This window comes from Anopheles coluzzii, chromosome 2 (genome assembly GCF_943734685.1).
Source record: "Anopheles coluzzii chromosome 2, AcolN3, whole genome shotgun sequence".
In the NCBI taxonomy this organism is placed as follows: Eukaryota; Metazoa; Arthropoda; class Insecta; order Diptera; family Culicidae; genus Anopheles; species Anopheles coluzzii.
The window spans coordinates 17,516,726-17,538,032 of NC_064670.1; the positions used below are offsets into that span (position 1 = coordinate 17,516,726).

The 21,307-nt window shown below is 45.1% G+C and overlaps 1 protein-coding gene across 3 annotated transcripts in view; it reads left to right on the forward strand.

Moving 5' to 3' along the window:
• LOC120949895 (uncharacterized) overlaps window positions 1-21,307 on the forward strand; it is a 61,323-nt gene that overhangs the window by 14,121 nt on the left and 25,895 nt on the right. For all 3 annotated transcript variants that reach the window (XM_040367480.2, XM_040367481.2, XM_040367482.2), the window contains exons 2-4: window positions 4,871-6,022; window positions 8,548-8,711; window positions 12,885-12,984. In XM_040367480.2, coding sequence (XP_040223414.2) covers window positions 5,395-6,022; window positions 8,548-8,711; window positions 12,885-12,984 — 892 coding nt within the window. In that variant the 5' untranslated portion in view covers window positions 4,871-5,394. The remainder of the gene's footprint in view (window positions 1-4,870; window positions 6,023-8,547; window positions 8,712-12,884; window positions 12,985-21,307) is intronic.

Consider the following 21,307-nt stretch of genomic DNA (forward strand, 5'->3'; position numbering starts at 1 on the left):
AATAAATTCTGGCTCCGTCTGGACCGAAATAACGTCAGCGTGCTGGCATGAACTGGCGGTGCGTATGCAAGTGTGCGAGACGGAAGTTTGCAATCATGTACAAGCAGATGCGTTTACAACAGTAAGCAACACAAACAAAAAACTGCGGCGTGCGTTAGAGTTTTCCCACCTTTGGCTATTCCACTAGGTTACGGTGGAAAGGTGATAAATTATGTACTTTTATGTACAAATTTTATTATTTATTGCAAACTATGCAGAGGAGCACTACTAATGGTGGATGTTGGCCTCTGATAGGTCCCACTTTGGTTGGTGATGCTGCAACTTTACGATCTGTTTTTTTTTTTTAACGCACACAAACGTGCCTAGAACCTAATGACAAAATATGGCTTGAACATTAAATTGTACATGCACGCTATGTGTAAAAAGTATCGCTGTTCACTTTGCACTAGCACTGCGGTAAATGCAATCGGGATCACTTGTCCTTCCTTAATCCGAAGCGAAGCACTTGATTATAATCCAGCCCTACAAGTCACAAGAAACTCCACTCCACTCCCGACAAAGAGCCTGTGGATCCAATTAAGAAATGGTAAAAGGGAACTCATCCACTCAGACCCACTCTTATCCTTTTCTAATCTATTGCATCATCTCGTGCTGCCAGTAATCCTTCAGCACACCGAACCAGTGCCCTAAGGCTTTTGCAATAGCTTTCAAACCACAGCACAGTGAAGCACAGCTGGCCGCACAAAGTGACCGCCAGGTACAGCCGCAGCCGGCACAAGGCCACAATAAAAAAAAGGGCGACCATCCGTAAGCCGTCATCGAGCGCATCGAAACTTTAAGGTGCGCTGGATACTGTCATCGAACCAATTGCTGCCGCTAAAGTAACGAGCAGGAAAAGGCTCACTTTCCGCTTCGGACCTGCAATTGTCCACCAGTCCCTTTGGCAGTGCTACAATTCCCACACGGTTTGGCATCTCTGTCGGCCCCTTGCCTTTCTTGCATGCCGCCGACAGGAGCCTTTTGATCAACGGCTTATTAATATTTATGAAACGGTGCAGCGACACAGAAAATGCAACCACAATTGTGCACCGCCCGGAATGCACCTGATACGGACAGCCGCAGCATCTTGGCGCATCCATGAGTTTGGAGCTCAAATGGCAAGAAAGGAACAAAACCACAAAAAAAAACTGGTACGATGAAAAGTGGCCTCATTCAAACTTCAACCTCTCCGTGTGCTGCAGGTCCTTCCCGATTATGAGGCATCGCGGTTGGGTTGGGAAATCTTTACATAAAAGCCTCAAGCCACCAGCCGCCCCATCAAGTGCCTTCCCGAGCCAAACTAATGTGCCACTGTTTTCAAGGGCTTTGCAAAGTGGTTCCAACTTGCAGCGCAAGAAAAAAAAAGTTACACAAACACACACACATTTTATTTCACGCTTCGCTTCATTTGCACCAGGCTCGCGCACAAAATCAACCCCTACGGGGATGTGGCGCATTCCACATTCAGTGCACCGGCTGTCAACGGGACCGGCAATCATACACCTTATTCGCAGCAGCAGCAGCAGCAGCAGCAGCATCGTCGCTCGGCTACATCATCATCGGCACATCGTTGCTCTGTGGTTGAAGATGCGAGGCACGGGGGAAAGGACGCTGAAGGATTCATTTCTGCAGCCCTGAACACGATGCCACCGACAAACGGAACGGGGCGGTTGGGCATGCTGCCGCGCTCCGCAGGAGCAGGACCAAACGGACACAGGGAGTAGCGATTATGCGCTTCATTACATATGCATTTATTTTTACGTAACCAAGTTGGCATCCCATCCAGCCCGAGAGCCTTTCCTGGTAGAGGAGTATGTACACACCCCGTCCGTCGCTTCCCCTTCTCATGACACTCACCGGACCCGGAGCGGCAATCGGTTATGAATGTCTTCCCCGTCTCGCCGACCCTGAGTGGTCGTGTGCACCGCTGGGTTCGCGTGTATGCATTTCCAGCATCCTGGCAGGAAGTGGAGCTGGTTTGACGAAAGATATTATCCTTCACTTCACTGAAGACTATAAAAGAGGAGAGGGAGTGAAACCGAGCGAACGGCAACAACTCGCGTGACACATAACGCTTTCGCCGAGCATCCTTTCTACCAGCCGGGGCTTGTTTTCGTTTTGTGTGCGGCACTTCCTTCGTTGCTTTCTGCCTTACTCCGACGGTATTCACATTCACCGGCGCTGGTGTGCACTCTTTCTCTGTGTTACTATACTTTCTGCGTCGAAGGTTAAACGTCGGCTAGGATTCCTTTTGGCCCCCCCACCGGAGGAGGCTCACCTTCGGCACCAAGGGCACCGCGGGCGTTACGGAGTGCTTATGAAATGCAGCGCTTAACTGAATGGTTTTCTGCTGAAACGTACTCAGGATGTGGCGAACCGGTGTGCGAGCTTCTTAGTCAAGCAGAGTCGCCCGCCCTCCATGCGTGCCATCCGTCCGCACCCGCGTACGGAATTAATTAAAAGTCCTTTGAAAGAGCTTTTGAGAAAAGTAATTATTTCAACATTTGATCGGTGTATGGGATCTTTGGTTGTTTTTTTTCTCTCTCTCTCTCTCTCTCTCTCATTTCGCTACTCTGGTACTACTCTGTTGCCGTTTCTTTTGCTGATGCTTTAGGCATCATGAAGTCGACCTTCGCATTGAAAGAATTTTTGAAACCCACAGCAACAAAGTTTGCTGTAAGCGGAAGTGGAAGTGAAAGGTATGAAACAAACTCCTCCGTTTGTGATCACTTCAACACCAAACCGCGGGAGGTGCACATTGCTTTGCTAGCTTGCTGTTACTACATAAAAACCGGAAGTGTGAACACTTTAGCTGTACATTACTACCTGTATTTTATGAGGTACCAGTAAACTCTTGCAGGTATTGCGCGACTGTGGGATGCTTGTGAACGATTGTGGTACTTTTAATTTACAATTATTCCCTTGCGATTGAGCTCAATTGCCGTTCGTGGGCTTAGCTTTCAATGGAAGCGTGTACTAATTTCCACAGCGTATGTGCAGAGCAGCAAGCAATCCCATCTGTGAAATTGGCACCGTCAGGCATGCTGTAAAGACTTTCAAACCAATTTTCATACCAACTCCATATCCCTTTCCCTTCATCAATCCGGTTGCAAGGACGTTGAATAAAAGGACCGTTGGCTTTTCCATTGCGAGTGTGCTTCGGGTTACCTACGTTTGTGAAATTTCAACCACAAAAAAAAAATGCGGCGAAAATTTACCTTTGCATTTTCTCCATGCCATCCCCATATTTGAGCCGCGCCACATTCTAATGCCATTTCACACATCAACAAGCGGGCACGTTTGCTGGGTCGTTGATTGAATTTCCCCCATAAAGCGGTATGAGCGAGAGCGACGCATAAAAAAAATCCATCATCGTTTGGGCGCATTGTTAAAAATAAATCACCGCACCGACCTGCCGAACGGCAGAAAGGTTGATAAATTTCCCATTTCCATCCATAATAGGCGTTCGGGCTGCTGCTGTTCACGGTTTAGCTTAACGGGGGCGCTAACTTTTCACACGGTTGTGTGGTGGTGGGAAGGGTTCTGCCGTGCGGATGTAGAGCGAAACGCAAACTAGAAGCCGTGTATCGTATGAATTGAACAGCTTTTGCATCTGCTTATTGATACCGGTCTTCAGAGTTATGTTAATAAAGTACGATTTCGTTCGACAAATTGATGTTTTGGAATATCATTTCAAAGTAGTAAATAGAATTATCATCGAGCTAACGCTATGTGTTTGAGGAATTTGATTTATGATAAAAGAAGTGACTTGGTCTTTCAATGTGTTTGTACGATATCATCAGCATTATTTAATAATAAAACTTGAAAGTTTGCTCAAATTATTGAATTCTATTAATGTTTTGAGTTCGATGAAATCATACTTTCAATTCAATTCAATGAATATTTTAATTTATTTCGGGTTTTATTAAACGTATCTACCGAGCGTAATGGATTAAACATGAATAAGCAGTGATGTACTTACCTTTTCAAATGTTTTGAACGATTTAGTTAGATTTGGTATTTTTCAGTCATTCTAATAAGAATGAACAAATTTACCATTTTAGTACATTTAAATGGTATTATGAAGCGCTTTTTAGCACCATTTTATGGCATCATTAATACTGTTACTGTTTCTATACTGATCAATACTGATGCTATTTCATACACATTCTGTAAATAAAGGTAATAAATAAAATCAAAAATTGTTGGGTTATTTGAAACAAAAAAATTACAAATGGTACATTAACACTGAAGCTCTTTCGGGGATTATTTTGTGATTGTGAATGATCATTGTTTGGAATGTTTTTTTCACGTACGAAACCTACCTTATGCTGATAGATTCTTCTTCTTCTTCCTCTTCTTCTTCTTCTTCTTCTTCTTTGGCACAACAACCGCTGTCCGTCAAGGCCTGCGCCTCTGTACCATTTATTTATTACCATAGCAGTATGTCCCACACGTATGGGGGCACACGTTCCCTGTTCGGGGCTTGTACCCATGATGGGCATTTTGTTAAATCGCACGAGTTGACGACTGTACCACCAGAACGGCCCTGATGCTGATGGATTAAAAGATGTTTTATACTTTAATATACCTAAGAAATAGTGCTGGCATAGTAGATCAATCCCAAAAAAGGTCGTTGATTCTGACTTTTATCTGCTAATTCTTGTCGACACTACCTTAGAGTCAAACAATACTTGCTAGCAAAGATTAGCAAACGCGCTTCTTCTCCTTGTTATGTGTCATTCACTATATATTTTCAAAGCAGAAACGAATGTGATACCAATTACTGCTCGCTAATAAATTCCCGCTTTCCATTCCACTCTCGTTCCAGGTGCCGGCTATAAATATGCAAACTCCGCTACTGCTAATGTCCGGATGAACGCAACTCGAACGCGCTCCCATGACAACGGTGCGCCATTTGCACTAACGATCCCCGACACTGGCACCATGGTAATGAGCTGATCATTCAGTAGCACTAATTAAATAATGCAACACTAGGAGCGCACCAGTGCAGCGGGGTCTGTGCAGCGGTACAGGTACCAGCGTCGATGCCACCCAGCTTGAATCGCCCGTGTTCGCTCGTGCTGTGTGCGCCCAAAGTGAGCTAATTTATCATTGACCGCGGAACAAAGCGGGCGCGGAGGCGAAAACAAAGCGAAGGCAAAAAAGGAACACATATCAAACGATATTTCGTGCTGGTGCTGGAGACAGAGCGGACACACAGACACACACACACACACGGCACACGAGTGGGGTATGAAAATCGCTACCCCCTACCGCCGGGGGTTTGCACTGCTGGGCTCAGCGGGCCAGGAACGGCTTCGAGACGTGCGCTAGCGGGCCGAGAGCGAACCAATGGTCACCCACAGGAAGCCACCGTTCTACCGCATGTGCAACGACGCCACCCAACGACGACTGCCGATCTTTGCAGTGCTCTTCCTCAATTTGTTCATTGATCTTACCACTATCGATGGTCACGTCCTTCCGCGTCCTCTAGCCACCAGTACCGTCACTACCTTCACGACCTCAACGTCCATTCCCAGCACTACCAGCATCAGCAGCACCACCACCACCACTGGCAGCACTGCAGGCGAGCGTAACTTTTCCACTGCTGGCAGCAATACCGCGGGCACGAGTGTCACACCATCTCTTCCATCCCGCTCGGTACCGTTCGATCTTTCCACCCTGACCAACATCGCGCCATTTGGTACGCGCACAAGTGCTACGAATTTCTCCACTGAATCAAACGTGCGCGCCAATCAGCATACCGGAACCGTGCCGTACGGTGAGAGCGAGGTGAACAACACTGCCGGCGGTAGGGTTTTGGTGGTCGTACCTGACAACTTTGCCATCGGGCAGCTTCGCCAAGGATTTCGAAACTTTGTCACACTGCTCCAATCGAACCGGCCACCTGTGCCGAGCGACCGGATCGACCAGAACGGTACACTGCTCGACAGTCTGATCCAGTTCCGCCCCTGGCGAGGTAAGTGTTGCTAGCTGGGTTGGGTGGTGGGAAAAGTTTCGAGCGTTCATTTCTGTTACGCAGTACGTCGTGCATTCAGATATTGCCGTTTGTAACGTTGCACTTGCTAGATTCCCTCATTGACAAACGCTCAATCTGAGTTTGAGCGGTTTGTTGTTGACGAACCTTTGCTCAGTTTTGCAGCAACAATCACCGTAAAAGGCTAAGATGTAAACGATACTGGAGAAACTTTTTTCATGCTTCTCGCCATTCCTTATATGTGTTGGGTACCTCTGATTCAGATTCATGAATCTGAATGAATCTTTGAAATGATTCAATGAATCTGAATCCCGATTGGTAAGATTCATGAATCGCAAAGATTCACGAATCTCGAGGGATTCATAAATCTCCAAAGATTCATCAAGCTTGAGCTACTTATTATTCTTCTTCTTGGCGTAACAACCTAAGCAGTCATGCCACCCTATACATACTTTCGAGACTTCTTGACAAGTAACAAGCGGCGGGATAGTTTTTGTTTCGCTACAGAAAGACGGTCCATGCAAGGCTTGAACCCACGACGGGCATGTTGTTGGGTGGGATAGCGCCAACTCAATAGTTTGAAAATCATGCATCTCGAAATCCTTCATGATTCATGAATCCTTGAAGACTCATGTATCGATTGGGATTCATGTATTCTTGAAGATTCATAAGTTTTTGTTTTGTTTTTGAGATTCATAAATCCTTTGAGATTCATCAATATTTTGAAATTCACGAATCTTTGAAGAGTCGATTCGAGATTCGGATCATTCATCACTGAACATTCATTGGAACGAATCTCAACGAAAGATTCATGAAACTCAACACTAATACAGACGTGTCGCTTCCAAACACTTGTCCCTGGCGAAAACTCAAAGGTGTACGATCTATTAAAAACTCACCGTATCCTACAAACTTATTTTTCTACCCAACGTTGCTCTGCGGTGTGGGATCTTTGAGCACTTAGTTTCCTACTACACTACCCAGCTGTTCTGGCATTGTAACGAAATACAAAACTTTCTTTTCCCTTCACCGTAGTCAGCAGAAGCTCGAAGTCGAAAGAAAAAGGGTTTAAATTGAACAACGAGCAGTGCAAAGTTTCGATTTGGTTGATTTCGTGCTGTCCTTTCATCCAGCACAACTGTCAATCTGTCCGCGTTACACTTTGAGCTGTCACAGCAGTAGCACAGCTGTGCCATAAGGTTGCACCAATCTTACAGCAAACTTTCACATAACCAGTGTTTATTAGATGATGCAGTTAGTGAAGCACACTCAGAAGTAACCCAGTGTTCGGTCGGCATACACCCGCTGGTTGTGATATCACCCGCCCAGCACTTGCCCGACTTGCCGTGAAATGAAATGATTTCGAGCCTGTTGACGTCAAGTTGTAATTACTTTAGCTCGAATCGATGAATAACTTCATTTTCCTGGAAAACGAATCCCGTTCCCGTTCGACTTCATTTCCTTTTCCCAGTCGCAAATCCATTCGCGCTGTACGGGGAACGGTGAACCAACCATTTTCCGCGAAACATCCGCACCGTGCGCGGACGATCGTTTAACGTGTATCGCACTTTGCAATCGCTTTTCCAAATTCCACTCCCTTCCTTCGCCGCTTCCATGTCGTTTGCTTTCGCGAAGAAATCGGCTTCTTTTTTTTCTCTCTCACAAAACGCTGTAAAATCGCTGAAGGAAGTGGTTTTCATTCCCAATTGGAGCTCCGTCCTTCTCACGCAACCCATTGCGCAGCCTTCTTACCCCACCGGTTCCTGCGTTGTTCCGGTGCTCCAGAAGACACCGCTACTGGATGCCGGAACAGCACCCTGCCCCAGTAATTGATTTATCTATCTAATATATTTGCTTTTTTATTTTACGCAGACGTAATCCAATTTATCCGTCATCGACGTACGGGTGGTGTGGCGGCATTCCCCGTCATGGCATTTCGGCTCGATCGGTTTTGTGCCGCACCCTTCTTTCTGGGCCAATGAACCGGTGCACGAAAAATAAACCCGGGCAAAAAAGACATCCTCCACCCAAATCGAACCAAACACAACTCGATTTCAGCCGTTGTTGGGTCGTTTTCGGGTTTCGATTTTCGTCGCTCACAGGCGTACGTTGACGGAATGGTGCTTTTTGCTGTTGAAAGTCCGGAATCGATTCCGACAGCGATGGAAGGTGTCGGCGGTGATGAACCTTCCATCAGCTGCGGGCGGGAAATTTAACTCATTTCCTCAGCTGCTCAACCCGATCCGCTTTGCCCCAACCCGGAGTGCGATTGCTCTGGTTGCATGTCATATTCGCCATGCCTTTTTTTATTTCAAGAGCGAAGTGGAGGTTTAAGTGCTCCGATACAATAAAAACGCCAATCGGGCCCCCATCGACGAGATTATTTATGTTGTTTACCAACCGTTGGACCATACCAATCGTCCAACCCGCTGCTACACAGTCTCTCTCCCTCTCTCTCATTCTCATTCGGCCTTTTACTAACACTCTCTTCCTATCTCCCGCCACAGATATGGTTGCGTTCGAGCGCTGGCTGGAGGATCCCGCCTTCGCGACCGTGCTCTACATGTCCGACGAAGGTGACAGCTTCATTGGATACTGTGACAGCCTTTCGACACACTTGTCAGCCATCTACCGGAAGTCGGTGCTCTTCTGGCCGTGCCCGCGCATGAAGGTAAGCGAAAGGGGAAGGATGGTATGCGCTGTATCGGAGCGTAGGCTCGCACGTTGCGAACGCCTGTTGCGTACGTGTACGCACGAGAATGCTGTCGATGGGTGTTTGCTTCTTCGAGAAGGGGATGTTTTCTTTGTTTATATATTGTTTTTACTCCGAACGCCAAGTACACGATACCCGTTTGGGATGAGATTGGAGATTGTTGGAAAAGCACAGACACATTATTTCAACTGATACGAAAGAATGAATTATTCCAACGACAAGGGAAATTCTGTTCCGACAGCAATGCATAGAGCACAGATTGATAAATAGATTTCTACCTAACATATACTCGCTCCATCCCTGCTTGCTACTTTTACCCATTGTATACTGCTTAACACTACCCACGAATCATCTCACTAAATCATTCACTCTAATCCACAAACTACTTCTCAGCGTACCATCAATCTGGTATCGCATGGGAAACGGTACGTTTTTATTAAAGACTTCTACAGAACCAGACAGTCGAAGCGAAGGTCTGCTGGCGCGTGATTTACGTTCCAAGAATCGAATAAAAAGCAGCGGGATTTTCATTGATAAATGTGCAGCGGTAATCGGATCTCGTTTCGGTCGATAGATTTACCACCGGGCCATTAACGGCCACCTGCTGTGCCGGGTTTGGCTAATTGTTGGCGGGGGAAGGAAACGTGTTGCCAACTGCAAAGAGCACAGAAAGTGGGAGGTGGGAAAGTTTTGTTTGCTTTTTTTTTCTTCTCTGCACAAACTTCTTGGCCTACCGAGTGAATCCCCCCACACCTCTGCCCATGCTACCGAAGCCATTAAAACGTTACACACGCTCTTTTCTGCAAATTTATCATCCTAAAGTTAGGCAATCATTTTGACATTCGCGTAGCAGCACATAGAGCGTGGTACGATCGCTTAATAATGAGTAAAGTCGAATGAAGCGCCTCCAGCCCGCTCTCTCTCTCTCTCTCTCACACACCATCTCAACCAGTTTTACTATGCAGCGAGATGATAAACACAAAAGGTGCGAAATAAAAACACCGACAGCCGAATTCGACGAACCAAGGCGAAACATATGGGGCCGAAACTGCCGCGAATGCTTCCGGCCAGTCGGGCCGGGCGAGTTCAAAGAGCGAAACAGAGAGACCGGTACGAGCGCGAAACATAATTTATGCAGTTTTATTTACATAATCACGCCGCAATCAACTTTCGCAACTAACAGTGGGGCGGTAGGACGGGTGGGCTTTTTATATATTAAACATTCTTGGTGAGAGGTTTTTTTGTTGTTGGTGTTGCTTCTTTTTTGTTGTTCTTGTCCTTCTATTTCTGTTCTGTAGAATGAACGGCGGAATGGAGCCAATGGAACGAAATGAAATACAGCACTCGTAATGACGATAACGTTGATTGTGATGGTACCAGCGCATTGCCAAACAGTTCCCTCCCCCAGCTGGACGCTCCAGCCAAAGAAGCATACTTTGGTCGGCCGAAAGTATGCAGAAGAATTTTGCTTTCCATTATATTACTTTTCGTGTTCGCGTCCGAAATGGATCCACCTTTTTGATGCCGCAAAGAGAGAGAGAGAGAGGAAATGTGATGGTTTAACTCTCCCAGCGAATGAGATTTTTGTGTATTGGATCCATTTTTTTCTTCCATACTGGATCACTATACTTTCTCAAAGAATCAGTTTTTTTTTCATTTTCTACATTTAATTGCTTTATATAATGTTTAAACAGTGCAACAGCAAAAAAAAACAGATTTAAAAAACCTGTTTGAAGATCTCCTTTTCATTTTTTTTAGTGCTTTCGCGTCCACAGGTTCCCGCACGATAAGGTTCGGCTTTGATGTTGCTTCGTTTAGATTATAAACATTGCATTGCACGGCAGATTTTCGTCCCTGCCTCATCGTCTTGCAGCGTGCGCTCGATCGTGCTATTAAAATAGACCAGAGGCACATCTGCGCGACAGTTGCTGCACGGTGCCGTCTGCTCTCTTGTTGAGCGAATGAGCGAAAATTGGCCACCAAAATTAGCCGTACTTGTCTATGTGTGTGTTTGTTGTTCGCGCACTTTGCACCTTTCCCCGCATCCCATTAAATTGCCCCAAATACTTACATTCTACATTTGTGGTGAAGAAACAAACAATAAATTCTACACGGGAGCGTCCCGCATAGTCGGGCAAACAGTTGGCTTTGGCCCCCTGCCGTGTGGCAACTCGAAGAGCGAGTGCGTGTGCAATGGACGGTTTGCGTCCAGGGAGCCACGGGCACCTGTTAATTGATTACATCATTATCGTAATGAGCGCAGGCAGAAAGTAAACACACACAAACACACGCAAACGAAACGGTACTGCAGCTGGACAACAAACTTCAGCGAGCAGAATCTGTTACGCGTACCAGGCTGGTGGAGATGCTGGAGATATCATCACGTTCTGTTGCGTCGATATGGCGCTAATGGTGAGTAGCGGCAGCACCATTCTGCATCTGGCTATCAGTGATTATACCGGCCAAATCACAATTCCGAATAGACCGTGCCTCCGTAGGACGGGACGTGGGACTGACTATCCTGCTATAGGTTATCAATAAGTAACTGAAAGTCAAGAACACTATGGCTACAGGCAGGCCTTGACCGACCACGGTTGTTGTGCAAAAGGAGAGGAAGAAACCACTATCGTCGCTCGGGTATTTAGAAGGTACAAGATGGAAATCATCATCAAGTACGCGGTCCATAAGATCAACCATAGATGGAAGACTCGTGAACTGCCGGACATCTGCGCTATTAAATACGCCTTTGAAGCCTCTTTTTTCCTGGTTGAGGAGATACCACGTTGAGGTTTGCTACGCTGAAAGATAGCGCAATTGGAAAACTTTTTTTTTAGGCTGACAGCTTCCCGCAAGTATTACCAATCGTACCACGAGCGGTACACCACAAGCGTTACCGCAATCCCTGGCTCCCGGGGTGGCTAAGCAGATTTCGTCAGAGGGGCTGTATAACGAGCTGCAAGATGAAAGAGACCATAAAAGAGAATGAGAAATTACGACACCCAGAAAGCAAAGTTAAATGACAGTCTGACGTACTCCCCATTTTCGGTGGCATAACGACGCAAGGGATGCTCTCCCCATTTTTTTTTTTTTTGTATTCGAAGCGACAAGGCCCGTTAAATATGTTTTCTTCCCGCGTCAAGAGTGGGGTGAAAAAGTTTGGCTGCTTGATTTTTCACAGTTGTCCTACCACTGAACCCGCCCCAATACTCGCGCACACTCTACTCAAAGTCAATCAAACGATAACACGCGGCCTCGTGAGTGGGTGGGTGGATTTTTTGTTCCCGAGAGTGCTCATTGAGCCTCTTGCCACTCTTACCGACACTCTTGGCACAGTGGGAAGTTAATGTTTTTTCAAGTGTGGTTTACTTTAGTGCTGCCCTGCTCACTGGCGTTTTGGAGCAATTGAAAAGCATCAAAATCAAATTCACAAAAAGCCGCAATTTATCAATTTAATGGTACCTGCTTTTAATGCCTTTCCTGTGGCGTGGATCGTTCATGTTCCTGTCTTCATTTTATTAAGCTTTCTTTGGTCCAATTATACAATATTAACTTTTGCAGAAATAGATCCTATCAAACGAGCCATCTTCTGATGAAACGGCTGACAAGGTGACAGGCAATGGCCTCTCTCTCTCTCTCTCTCAAACACACACACACACGAGTAACATAGACGCTATCAACAACGTGGTAATAATGCTGCAGCAGCGACGTAAACTTTCCGTATCGTGTGTCACTCAGCGTACGAAAGAATGAAACGCTTGTCAAGGGCACTTTTCGCCCAGGCAGGCAGGCGAATGCTCCATAGCAACGGTCACGTTGACCGCACGGCTGCCCGTTTCCGGACGCTGTATCGCTCGGATGGCTCGTCAACTCGCATCCGAGTTTCTCGCCCGAACTCGTATTTCAGCCTTGGGACGGTTCAAATTTCCAGAACTTAGAAATTGTCACTTCTCCTCCTATTCACGCTGTCCGTTCTGATACCACCCCCCAATTGCTCGCTGTTTCTCACTTCACTCACCCGGTACCGGGGTGTCGGTGACATTTCCATTGCCATTGGTGTGTTTCTTCCATTTCTTGCATGTGTTGTTTATGCGGCGTCTTCTTACCTTCACTTTATCTCTGTTTCCATTGCAGGCGACGGAAAAGTTCATTCCCTCTTACGAAACAGTTTCGTTCGCCGTGAAAAGCATCGCGCAGCAGCTTAATTGGACCGAAGCGGTCCTGCTAGCGACAGGTAAGTGTCATTTGCAGACGGTTTTTGCAGGCGTACACTCTCCGCCAGCAGCACGTGCAGCCGGTGGTGAAGGTGAAGTACGAATGGGGAGGGAAAAGGCATAAATAAATCAATCTGTTGCCTACACACACACACGCGCCCGCCAGCGATCGGTTTAAAACGGTTTTGATATTTTGCCATTTTTCATTCGGCAGTGCACCGAAGTGTAGTGTGTGCGTGTCTATGAGGCTATCGATCATCAGGGTGGGAAGAAATTGAATTGTTTTTGCGTTGTGTTAGTGTTTGTATAGTGCTTTTGCTAACCCGTTATATTAGAGAAAGGAATAGCCAACTGTCGAAGCAGAGTTAGATGGCAGTGGTTTGTATATTGTTGAGGGAAATGTATGCATGTAAGGAATTGATGACGTCAGTAGTCATCTTTTGACAATAATACTTCCGTTATACGATTACACCATAGTAATCATTCACATTTGTAATCTTTTTGGTCATCTTTCTACGTGATTGATTATATCTTAAAAATAGATATTAAAACAAGCTAAACTCCTAAAAATATTCAAACAATTTAACTGGAACTTGCGCAACATTTATTTATTGTGGTGTTTTATGTTTTGATTATTTTAAATTGTTTTGCATTTTCTTCTTCTTCTTCTTCTTCTTCTTCTTCTTCTTCTTCTTTGGCACAACAACCATTGTCGGTCCAGGCCTGCCTCTGTACATCACTAGTGGGCTTTGGCTATGTATACGTATGGGGGCACGGTCCATTCGGGGCTTGAACTCATGACGGGCATGTTGTTAAGCCGTACGAGTTGACGACTGCACTAGACCGGCTTTTCTTGACCGGGATTTGAAATTCATAAAAACAGGCAGATTTCACTTCAATGTTGTAGTTCCTTTACTAACACACGAACGAAAGTCAATAAATAAGTGTAGATTATGTTAAAAATTCAAGACCATATGCTGTAAAGGTAAATCAAGATTTTGGAATTGTTATGCAAACTTTGGATAGTATTACATAATGTTTCAATAAAAGCGAGCCTACGCTATGTACTTGATAGCTCTCTACGATAAACTTCACTTCCCTTCATCGAGAAAAATTGGCATCCTTTTCAAAAAGCCGTATTAAAATATATTTTCCTCATCCACTTAGGCTCGTTTTTTTTCATCTCCTTCCTTCTCCTTGCCTCTCTTTGCTTTTCTTGCTCACTCGATATCATCTTTTTTTACGATAGGTCTCTTAGGAAATTTTGAATACTGCCGTGTGTACTGGTGTGCTGTGTAGGCAACCATAAATATTGCCGATGATGAAGCCACCCGAAACAGCCATCACAAGTACACCGGCTCCGTACTAGGGGCGGGGGGGATCCACCCACCGTTCGCTTGTTGACGGTTCGAATTACATGAAAAAGTTGTTGCATTTGCTATCGTCGTCCCACGGCTTACGTGCCATTGCGCCCGAAGCCCAATAAACGTAAAGCAGCGCCGGGCGGCACAACCTTGCCCGGCCCCCTCCCATCCGGTAATCAAATAAAATTTGTTGAAATAGGCTGCCGTAGAAAACGGGCGCTCCCAATCCAAGACGGTAACGATCCGTACGGCATACATGCAAACAACACGAGAGGGCAAGATCGGGCAGCATGGTCCTGTACCTAATCCGCTACGAACGATCCCGGTCAAACCGATGCGGCGAAGGCGTTCCGTTGGTAACGGACATATTTTGTTCGCCCGGCAGTAGCAGAATGCCTTCGCCCTTTCGCCGGCTGTAAGCTGGGAGCTTAAATTTTGTGTGCTGGCGCTTCTTCGTGGCGTTCCGTGAGCTGCTGCTGATAAGAAGATAGGCAAACAAACCGAACCGAAGACTTGGGAACGCTTGCCCTAGTCAAGCGTACACCCTGTACGCAGATGGACAAGAAGTGTATATTGTCCAGCATCTTGTCCAGCATGAGCATGGGCAGTAGTGGCTGGTTTTTTTCCCTAATAGCTAGGCAAATGGGTAAGCAGTGCATGTTCCGATGCGCTCCGTTTCGAATGAGTTGTGCCCAATAATGCTCGGGCCGGGTCTCAGTTCGGCAACTTTAAGTAGTAACACACAAAGTCCCCAAAAAGCATGAGCGAGTGAAAATTTGATCCCCGTTTCGAGGCATGCAGCATGACCCCATGGCACACAACCGGGCATGAAAAATGGAGGCTTTAGCAGGTCTTTGCAGCGACCGCCCGAAAACCAAGCTCCCAGCTCTGGGTTTCCATTAAAACTTATCAGCGAATGAAAAATGGAACACTTTCCTTTGGCCGTGTCCGAGGAGGATTGCAGGCAAGCAAACGGTGGTAGTCCGTAGTCTCCGTGGTCCAATCGTGATCCCCGTTCCTTTATCCATTCCCTCGACCCACCAACGCCTTTCCAGTGTGTTGGTGTTCGCTCGGAAACCAGCAAATTCCCGGTACCGCGCGTTCCATCCTGAGAATGTGCGCACGTGGCATTGCCGCAAGTACGGCATACCCATTGTTTATTTAGGTTCGGTTGGACATTTTGTTTGGATTTATTTGCAGCTTTGCAGTGAGTTCGCGAGCGTTGCGCTCGCTACCCGATCTTCAACCAACGGGCTGCACCAACGCTGCCGCGCCTCTTTCCATTGCAACCGGGTGCCAACAGTGGGAATGAATTTTGAAACCGTCCCGTGTGTGCTGTGAGTGAAATAATAAAAGTATTCCCGGTTTCAACTTGGTCCGTTTATTATTTTGAAACACGTCGCTATTGTTTATAGCGCCTGAATGGTGGTGGTTCGGGGTTGTAGGGTCATGAATCTGCCAAATGTTCATCAATCTTTGAAAATTTTACCAAACGAAGGAAGCTGAACGGCACGTTGAGGGAAAAGGTGGACAAAAGTCAAGCAGAGATAATATTTTACTCGAAAAAGAGCGTCTATAAAGATAAAAGTAAGCAAATATAAGGTAAGAAAAGCACAATTTCCTCAAACCTTTTTTTTCCAATTGAAATTTTTCACAGTTTTTTGTTAAAAAACCGAACAATTTACTAACAAGAATATGGAGGTGCCTGGTACTTTGTTCAAATCGATTGAAAACGACTCCAAGAAACAGAGAATAATGTCATAATGGGTTCCATGGCGACCTTATAAGACTTCAAGGCGTTCTAAGAATAATCAGATAATACCAGATATAGGATGCTTGAATCCAAAACAATCTACGACCGGACTAGAAACTCGCAAAGATCATCCTTCATTGAGCTTGAACATCATCTACTAAGTTAATATCTACCAAGTTACATGTCTGCTAAGTTACATTACTAATTTGTTTGTTTCGTTTAGTTTCAATTTAATATTTTCTAGTCATCAACTGCTACCAATCATTAAAAATGATCCCCTGTTTGTTCACAAATACACCACTGTGCGGCTCTGATTTCCATCAACTCCCAACGAGCCGTACCATTTCCACTACCGCTCACAAATTACATCGCCTCAACGCCACAACACTTTGTTGAGCCGCAATGAATTATTTGTTTGGGGTGAAAAATCAAATTTAACACGCTCCATTTTCTTTCATGTCAGCTTGTGTGTGTGATTTGTGAGAGCATTGCAATGTTGGGTTGCAACATTTTAGATACAAAATTAACAAACAAAGCACACGAGTGTCGGTATTCGTTTGGTCTTTGTTGGAAAAATAAGAAAACACTTTTTTTGGTTATTAAATGGGAGAGTTTATTACCCGTCGCACTAAATCTAATGTGTCGAATACGTACTTTTTCCAAGGCGAGAAAAGCCAAGCCGTACGTTTTGAGAGTGGGTGAATCGAAAGAACGGAAATCGATAGCGAAACTGATTAAAGTTTGAACCATTCCTGTTCGTGCGGTGTTAACAAGCATGTTAACGAGCGGTGAGTAACACGCTAACTTACAGACAGTTCAGTAAAACTTACCCCACTATTGCTACGCTCGAACAGTGTGCTACGGATGTGTGCATGTGACAGGCATTGTTACACCTTCAGTTGCAATTTAAATATTCATTCTTCACCAAGCAGCATACCACTGTTCGGGTCGAAATCGATGCTGAAGCGAAACGCGTTTTGTTTCCATTTGCCCTCCTTCCATCGATGGAAAAGGCTTAAGGTGCTCATCGGGGCCGAACCATCCGTGCCAGCTTGAAGGGCAAACAGTTTACGGCCAATCTATTGTGTGAACTGCAACCAAACTGCGGCTGGCAAAATGGAGCTTGCCGGAGCCACGGAGAAGCCGCCTCCGAGCGAACAATCGAGCTAATGTTGGAAGAGTTTCGCTTGTAAAATCACAGGCTGATTTGAAATTCCGTCCCGCCACAGCGCTCAGCTGATTGAAAGGCGGTACGAACCTTGGTACTACTTCAGTTGCCATCGAGCGCAACGGCTGGCTCATTCAACAGGCACCGCTGAGCTGAGATGAAATTGAAATCCTTTCTAAGGATGTGATTGTGTTGCCGTTGCCATTTACCTTGCTGAGTGACGTACTGATAAAGAAGCTTACTTGCCAAGTCCCTCGTCTTTCGCTCGTGCGCTGCTAGTTCGCATAAAACGTACAAAATTTCATCACTGCCTCGAGGGGCGGGCGTTCTCCACTCCTATCGCTGCGAAAGGTGTCCAAAGCTGAATATTTCATTCCATAATCCGGCCACGGTCGTTCGTCACCTTTTTTTGCTCGAAATTTTAAACCTCCACATCAAGCTCATTCTTCGGACAGCGTCCACTGGTCAGACTCATGTGTCAATCGTCTGCCTCTTTGTGCAGTGGAAAAAAGGGAAATAAAAGCCAGGAATGCAATAAAACCAGAACGTGCATCATTTTTTATTTCGCCAACAAACCGAAATTGTAGCAAAGAGTGAGAAGTTTGCATCAGATTGAGGTCAACGAAGAAAATGATGTGCTCAAGACACACTCCCACCCAAACAAAATATATGTGCATACCGTTCATATCAGCTGAAGAAGGTGACAGCTGTACGAACCCATTGCCCTTCCGGTTCAATTGCGCTTGGAGCGTCTCCAAAACTCCTGCCAAAATCAAACATCAGCCCACGGACAGCCGAAAGGATAGAATAGCGCTAAACTCCCTGTTCAAGCCGTTGAAGAAGCTTGGTGCCGTTGTTTGTCAAACCAGCATCCGACAGCGGCTGCTCCTTACGCCAAGCTGTAGGTGGGGCGTGTTGTGCCGGGACAAATGAATCGCTTGCGCTGGAATGCTTTATTTCGTCGTTGGCATGGTGAGCGTGCGAGCGAACGGAAGCACACAGCACACGGTGGTGCGATCGGCATCGCGGCAAACGACGATTCGCAACGGGCGCAACTGGCAATAAGTTAAACGGTTGTTATGGAAGGGGAAGTGGATTGTATTTTTGGAGCAAGAGTGAATAGTTAACGATGTGGTCGCTATTCAACGCATTCAAGAGGCGTTTTTTGTGAAACTGCCTTCGATAGGCATGGCACGCGTAAGTGAATGGTGTAGTGGAATAAAACCACTCATTGAACAGGAACATACAGCGAACAGCTTTCAGTTTAATTCTTGTTTTGTTTTAGAAATGCTGCTATTTCGTTTAATCTTTTGAAACATTATAGCTTTTTCAGATAGCAGCATGTAGTAAAGAATACTGACGTTGTTTCACTCTAATTATTCATGCTATAGCTATAGCTAACTATTGCTAACTATTACTATTGCTGTTATGTTGATTTAGATGATTCATGGTCAAACACGCTGCTGGAGACGCACGCGTCAAACACGCGATTGGAGAATTACATTTTCATTTCCAAAGCGAAAAACAATTCAATTCGTCAGACATCAACAATCTCCGGGACGTAAATTGTTGCAAGCTATCTTACCGTAAACACTCTCTAAAGCCCTCACCATAGCACTCCCGTGAGAAGCGCAAATTACAGCATTGACCGACACGTGCAACCAACTTTCCCAAGTCCGTCGGGACTTTTCGCTGACAGTGGATTACCGGATTGAACCGAATGTTGATAAAATCAAATCGATTCGAGTCCATTCCGTTGTTAAGCTGCACGAGCGCGAGTGAAGAAAAAAAAACGCACACACACACACACCCATGTCCATGGAATATCTGTCCAGAAACGACACCGGTACGAAGCCCCGGCCGTCAGTGGGCAGTGGGGAAAACAATTTCCACTGATTGAAATTTATTTTTATGCGATCTAGCTGTCACGTATTGATGACGATGCGTTTGTTGCGCAGCATCGGGATGTCGAACGTGCGTCCCATCCTACGCACCGGAGAGGACCCAGAGAGGGAAAAAACGAAGATTATGAGCTCATAAGCGAGCGCTGGTGTTGTCATGCCGGTTCTCACTGAACCGCCCTTGTGCAAGCGTTTGATGGTGCCGCTGAAATCGTCCTTCAGTGCCATCAGCACAACCGTTTACCGGCAGCGAACAGGGAAACACCTCCGGTGCTGGGTGACAAATTGATACAAATTTATAACCGGAGGAATTAGCTCCGATTGCGAGAGAACATTTCCACGAACGCTAGTCGTTTCTTGGTACTGAAATTCGAAAACCGATTCCAGTTGGCTTCCTTTTTCCGGTTACGGTTTCACAGGACCAACGCTGCAATCTCAGGGCTCAGCCACAGTGGGCGATCGACCAACAGATCGTAGGTTTTGAATTTGTATTTTAAAATATCATTATTTTTGTATATTTTAATATAAAGGTAAGCGCCATAAATATGTTTTGATCTGCTGCCGATGAGCTTGTTCTACTTCTTATTAATTTCTTATACACAACATATGTTATCTTGCCATGTTAGAAAAAGCAATCATTTCCTATAAATTATACCAAGTACTGAGCACCTTCATTATGTTTACACCAATTATTGTGTGTTTGAAGTAGTCGTATTATTCGAAGTTGAGAACTAATTAAAATCAACAATTTTGATGCCGAAGAGTATTTTCAACAGTTCACTAGAACATTATTCGCCGACTTTTAGTAGTAATCGATTCGAATAACTGATTTACCCGAGACGACCTGTTGGGCAACTTAATTGGCAAAATGGAATATGTTTGGCAAAGACTGGATACCCCATGGAGTGAATAAATTTGTTTTTAATTGTTTTGTATGGTGAATTTCTGTTAATGGGAGGTTTAACGGTTCTATCCAGTTGGATTTTATATGGAGTCTGACACGTGGTGGCTAAAATCATGTAAACAATCCATACAAAATCACACGTAAAAGTACTATTAGAATATAACAAACGAACAAGTTGGCTCATGAATGATAGATTTAATTTTTTTTTGCTGAAGCATAATTAGTTTATTAAGCAAGGTAAAACGCTGTTTGAGTCAATATTGTTGAACATATTAAAAATATTAAAATCCATTTCAAACAGAAATAAATAAAACAAAGCGAATAAAGAAAGTTTTAAAAGAATCTTTTTTTCAACACAAATGGTTTAATGCAATATGCCGAACAGTTATAGTCAAACAAATACAGCCTAGATGGTGAATATTGTTCCTCTGAAAGGTTAGAATTTTCAGCTTTTTGGCTTCAAACGGAAAACGATCCTATATCGGAAAACATGTGATCTAAAAGATTTGTAAAATATGTAAATGAAATAAGCGATCTATTTGCAGACTTCATACACAAGATCATTTCAAACATGCAATGTAAATGTAAAAACAAGTAAATTGTTCAATTTTGACCACCGTTACCATCATTGTCAAAGTTTGAGCGTAGCGGTTTTTCAACAACCAAACCCCACAGGCGATCGAAATGTTTAGCCTCAGTTCCAAGAATCACAGCCCGGCTCGGGCTGTGCGATTGCTTTCTTTCATCCTGCAATCGATACACAACACACATCAACTTCGCTCGCGTCGCACGGGCTTTTGGGCTGCGATGTGGAGGGCAAAACAAAACATCTTCCAGCGTCTGGGCAATCGAAGTGCGCCGCTTGGAGTTGATTTATTTCGTCACTTTACATTATCGAATTGTACTGAGACTTTTCGGCATCTTCCGTTCCATTCCCGGTATGGCTTAATTTGGAACAACAACAAACGGGGCTTCGGCAACACTTCCGGGAGTTTGGTGTTTGTGTGTTGGAAAATCCTACACACTCTCACCACACTAATGCTAGCTTATTGCTGTCGATTAATATCGATCTTGGAGCGTTGAAAACTCCGGCAAGCAGTACAGCAAAGACTACCGCCAGCGTACGGCGGAGAGGAAGCGTATCTTAACATAAATCATAGCTATCACCACAACAGCAAAAAAAAACAACAACAACAACAACGCATACATACAAAAAACACCCAAAGCGGTCTAAAGCAAATTCAGGTTCGAGA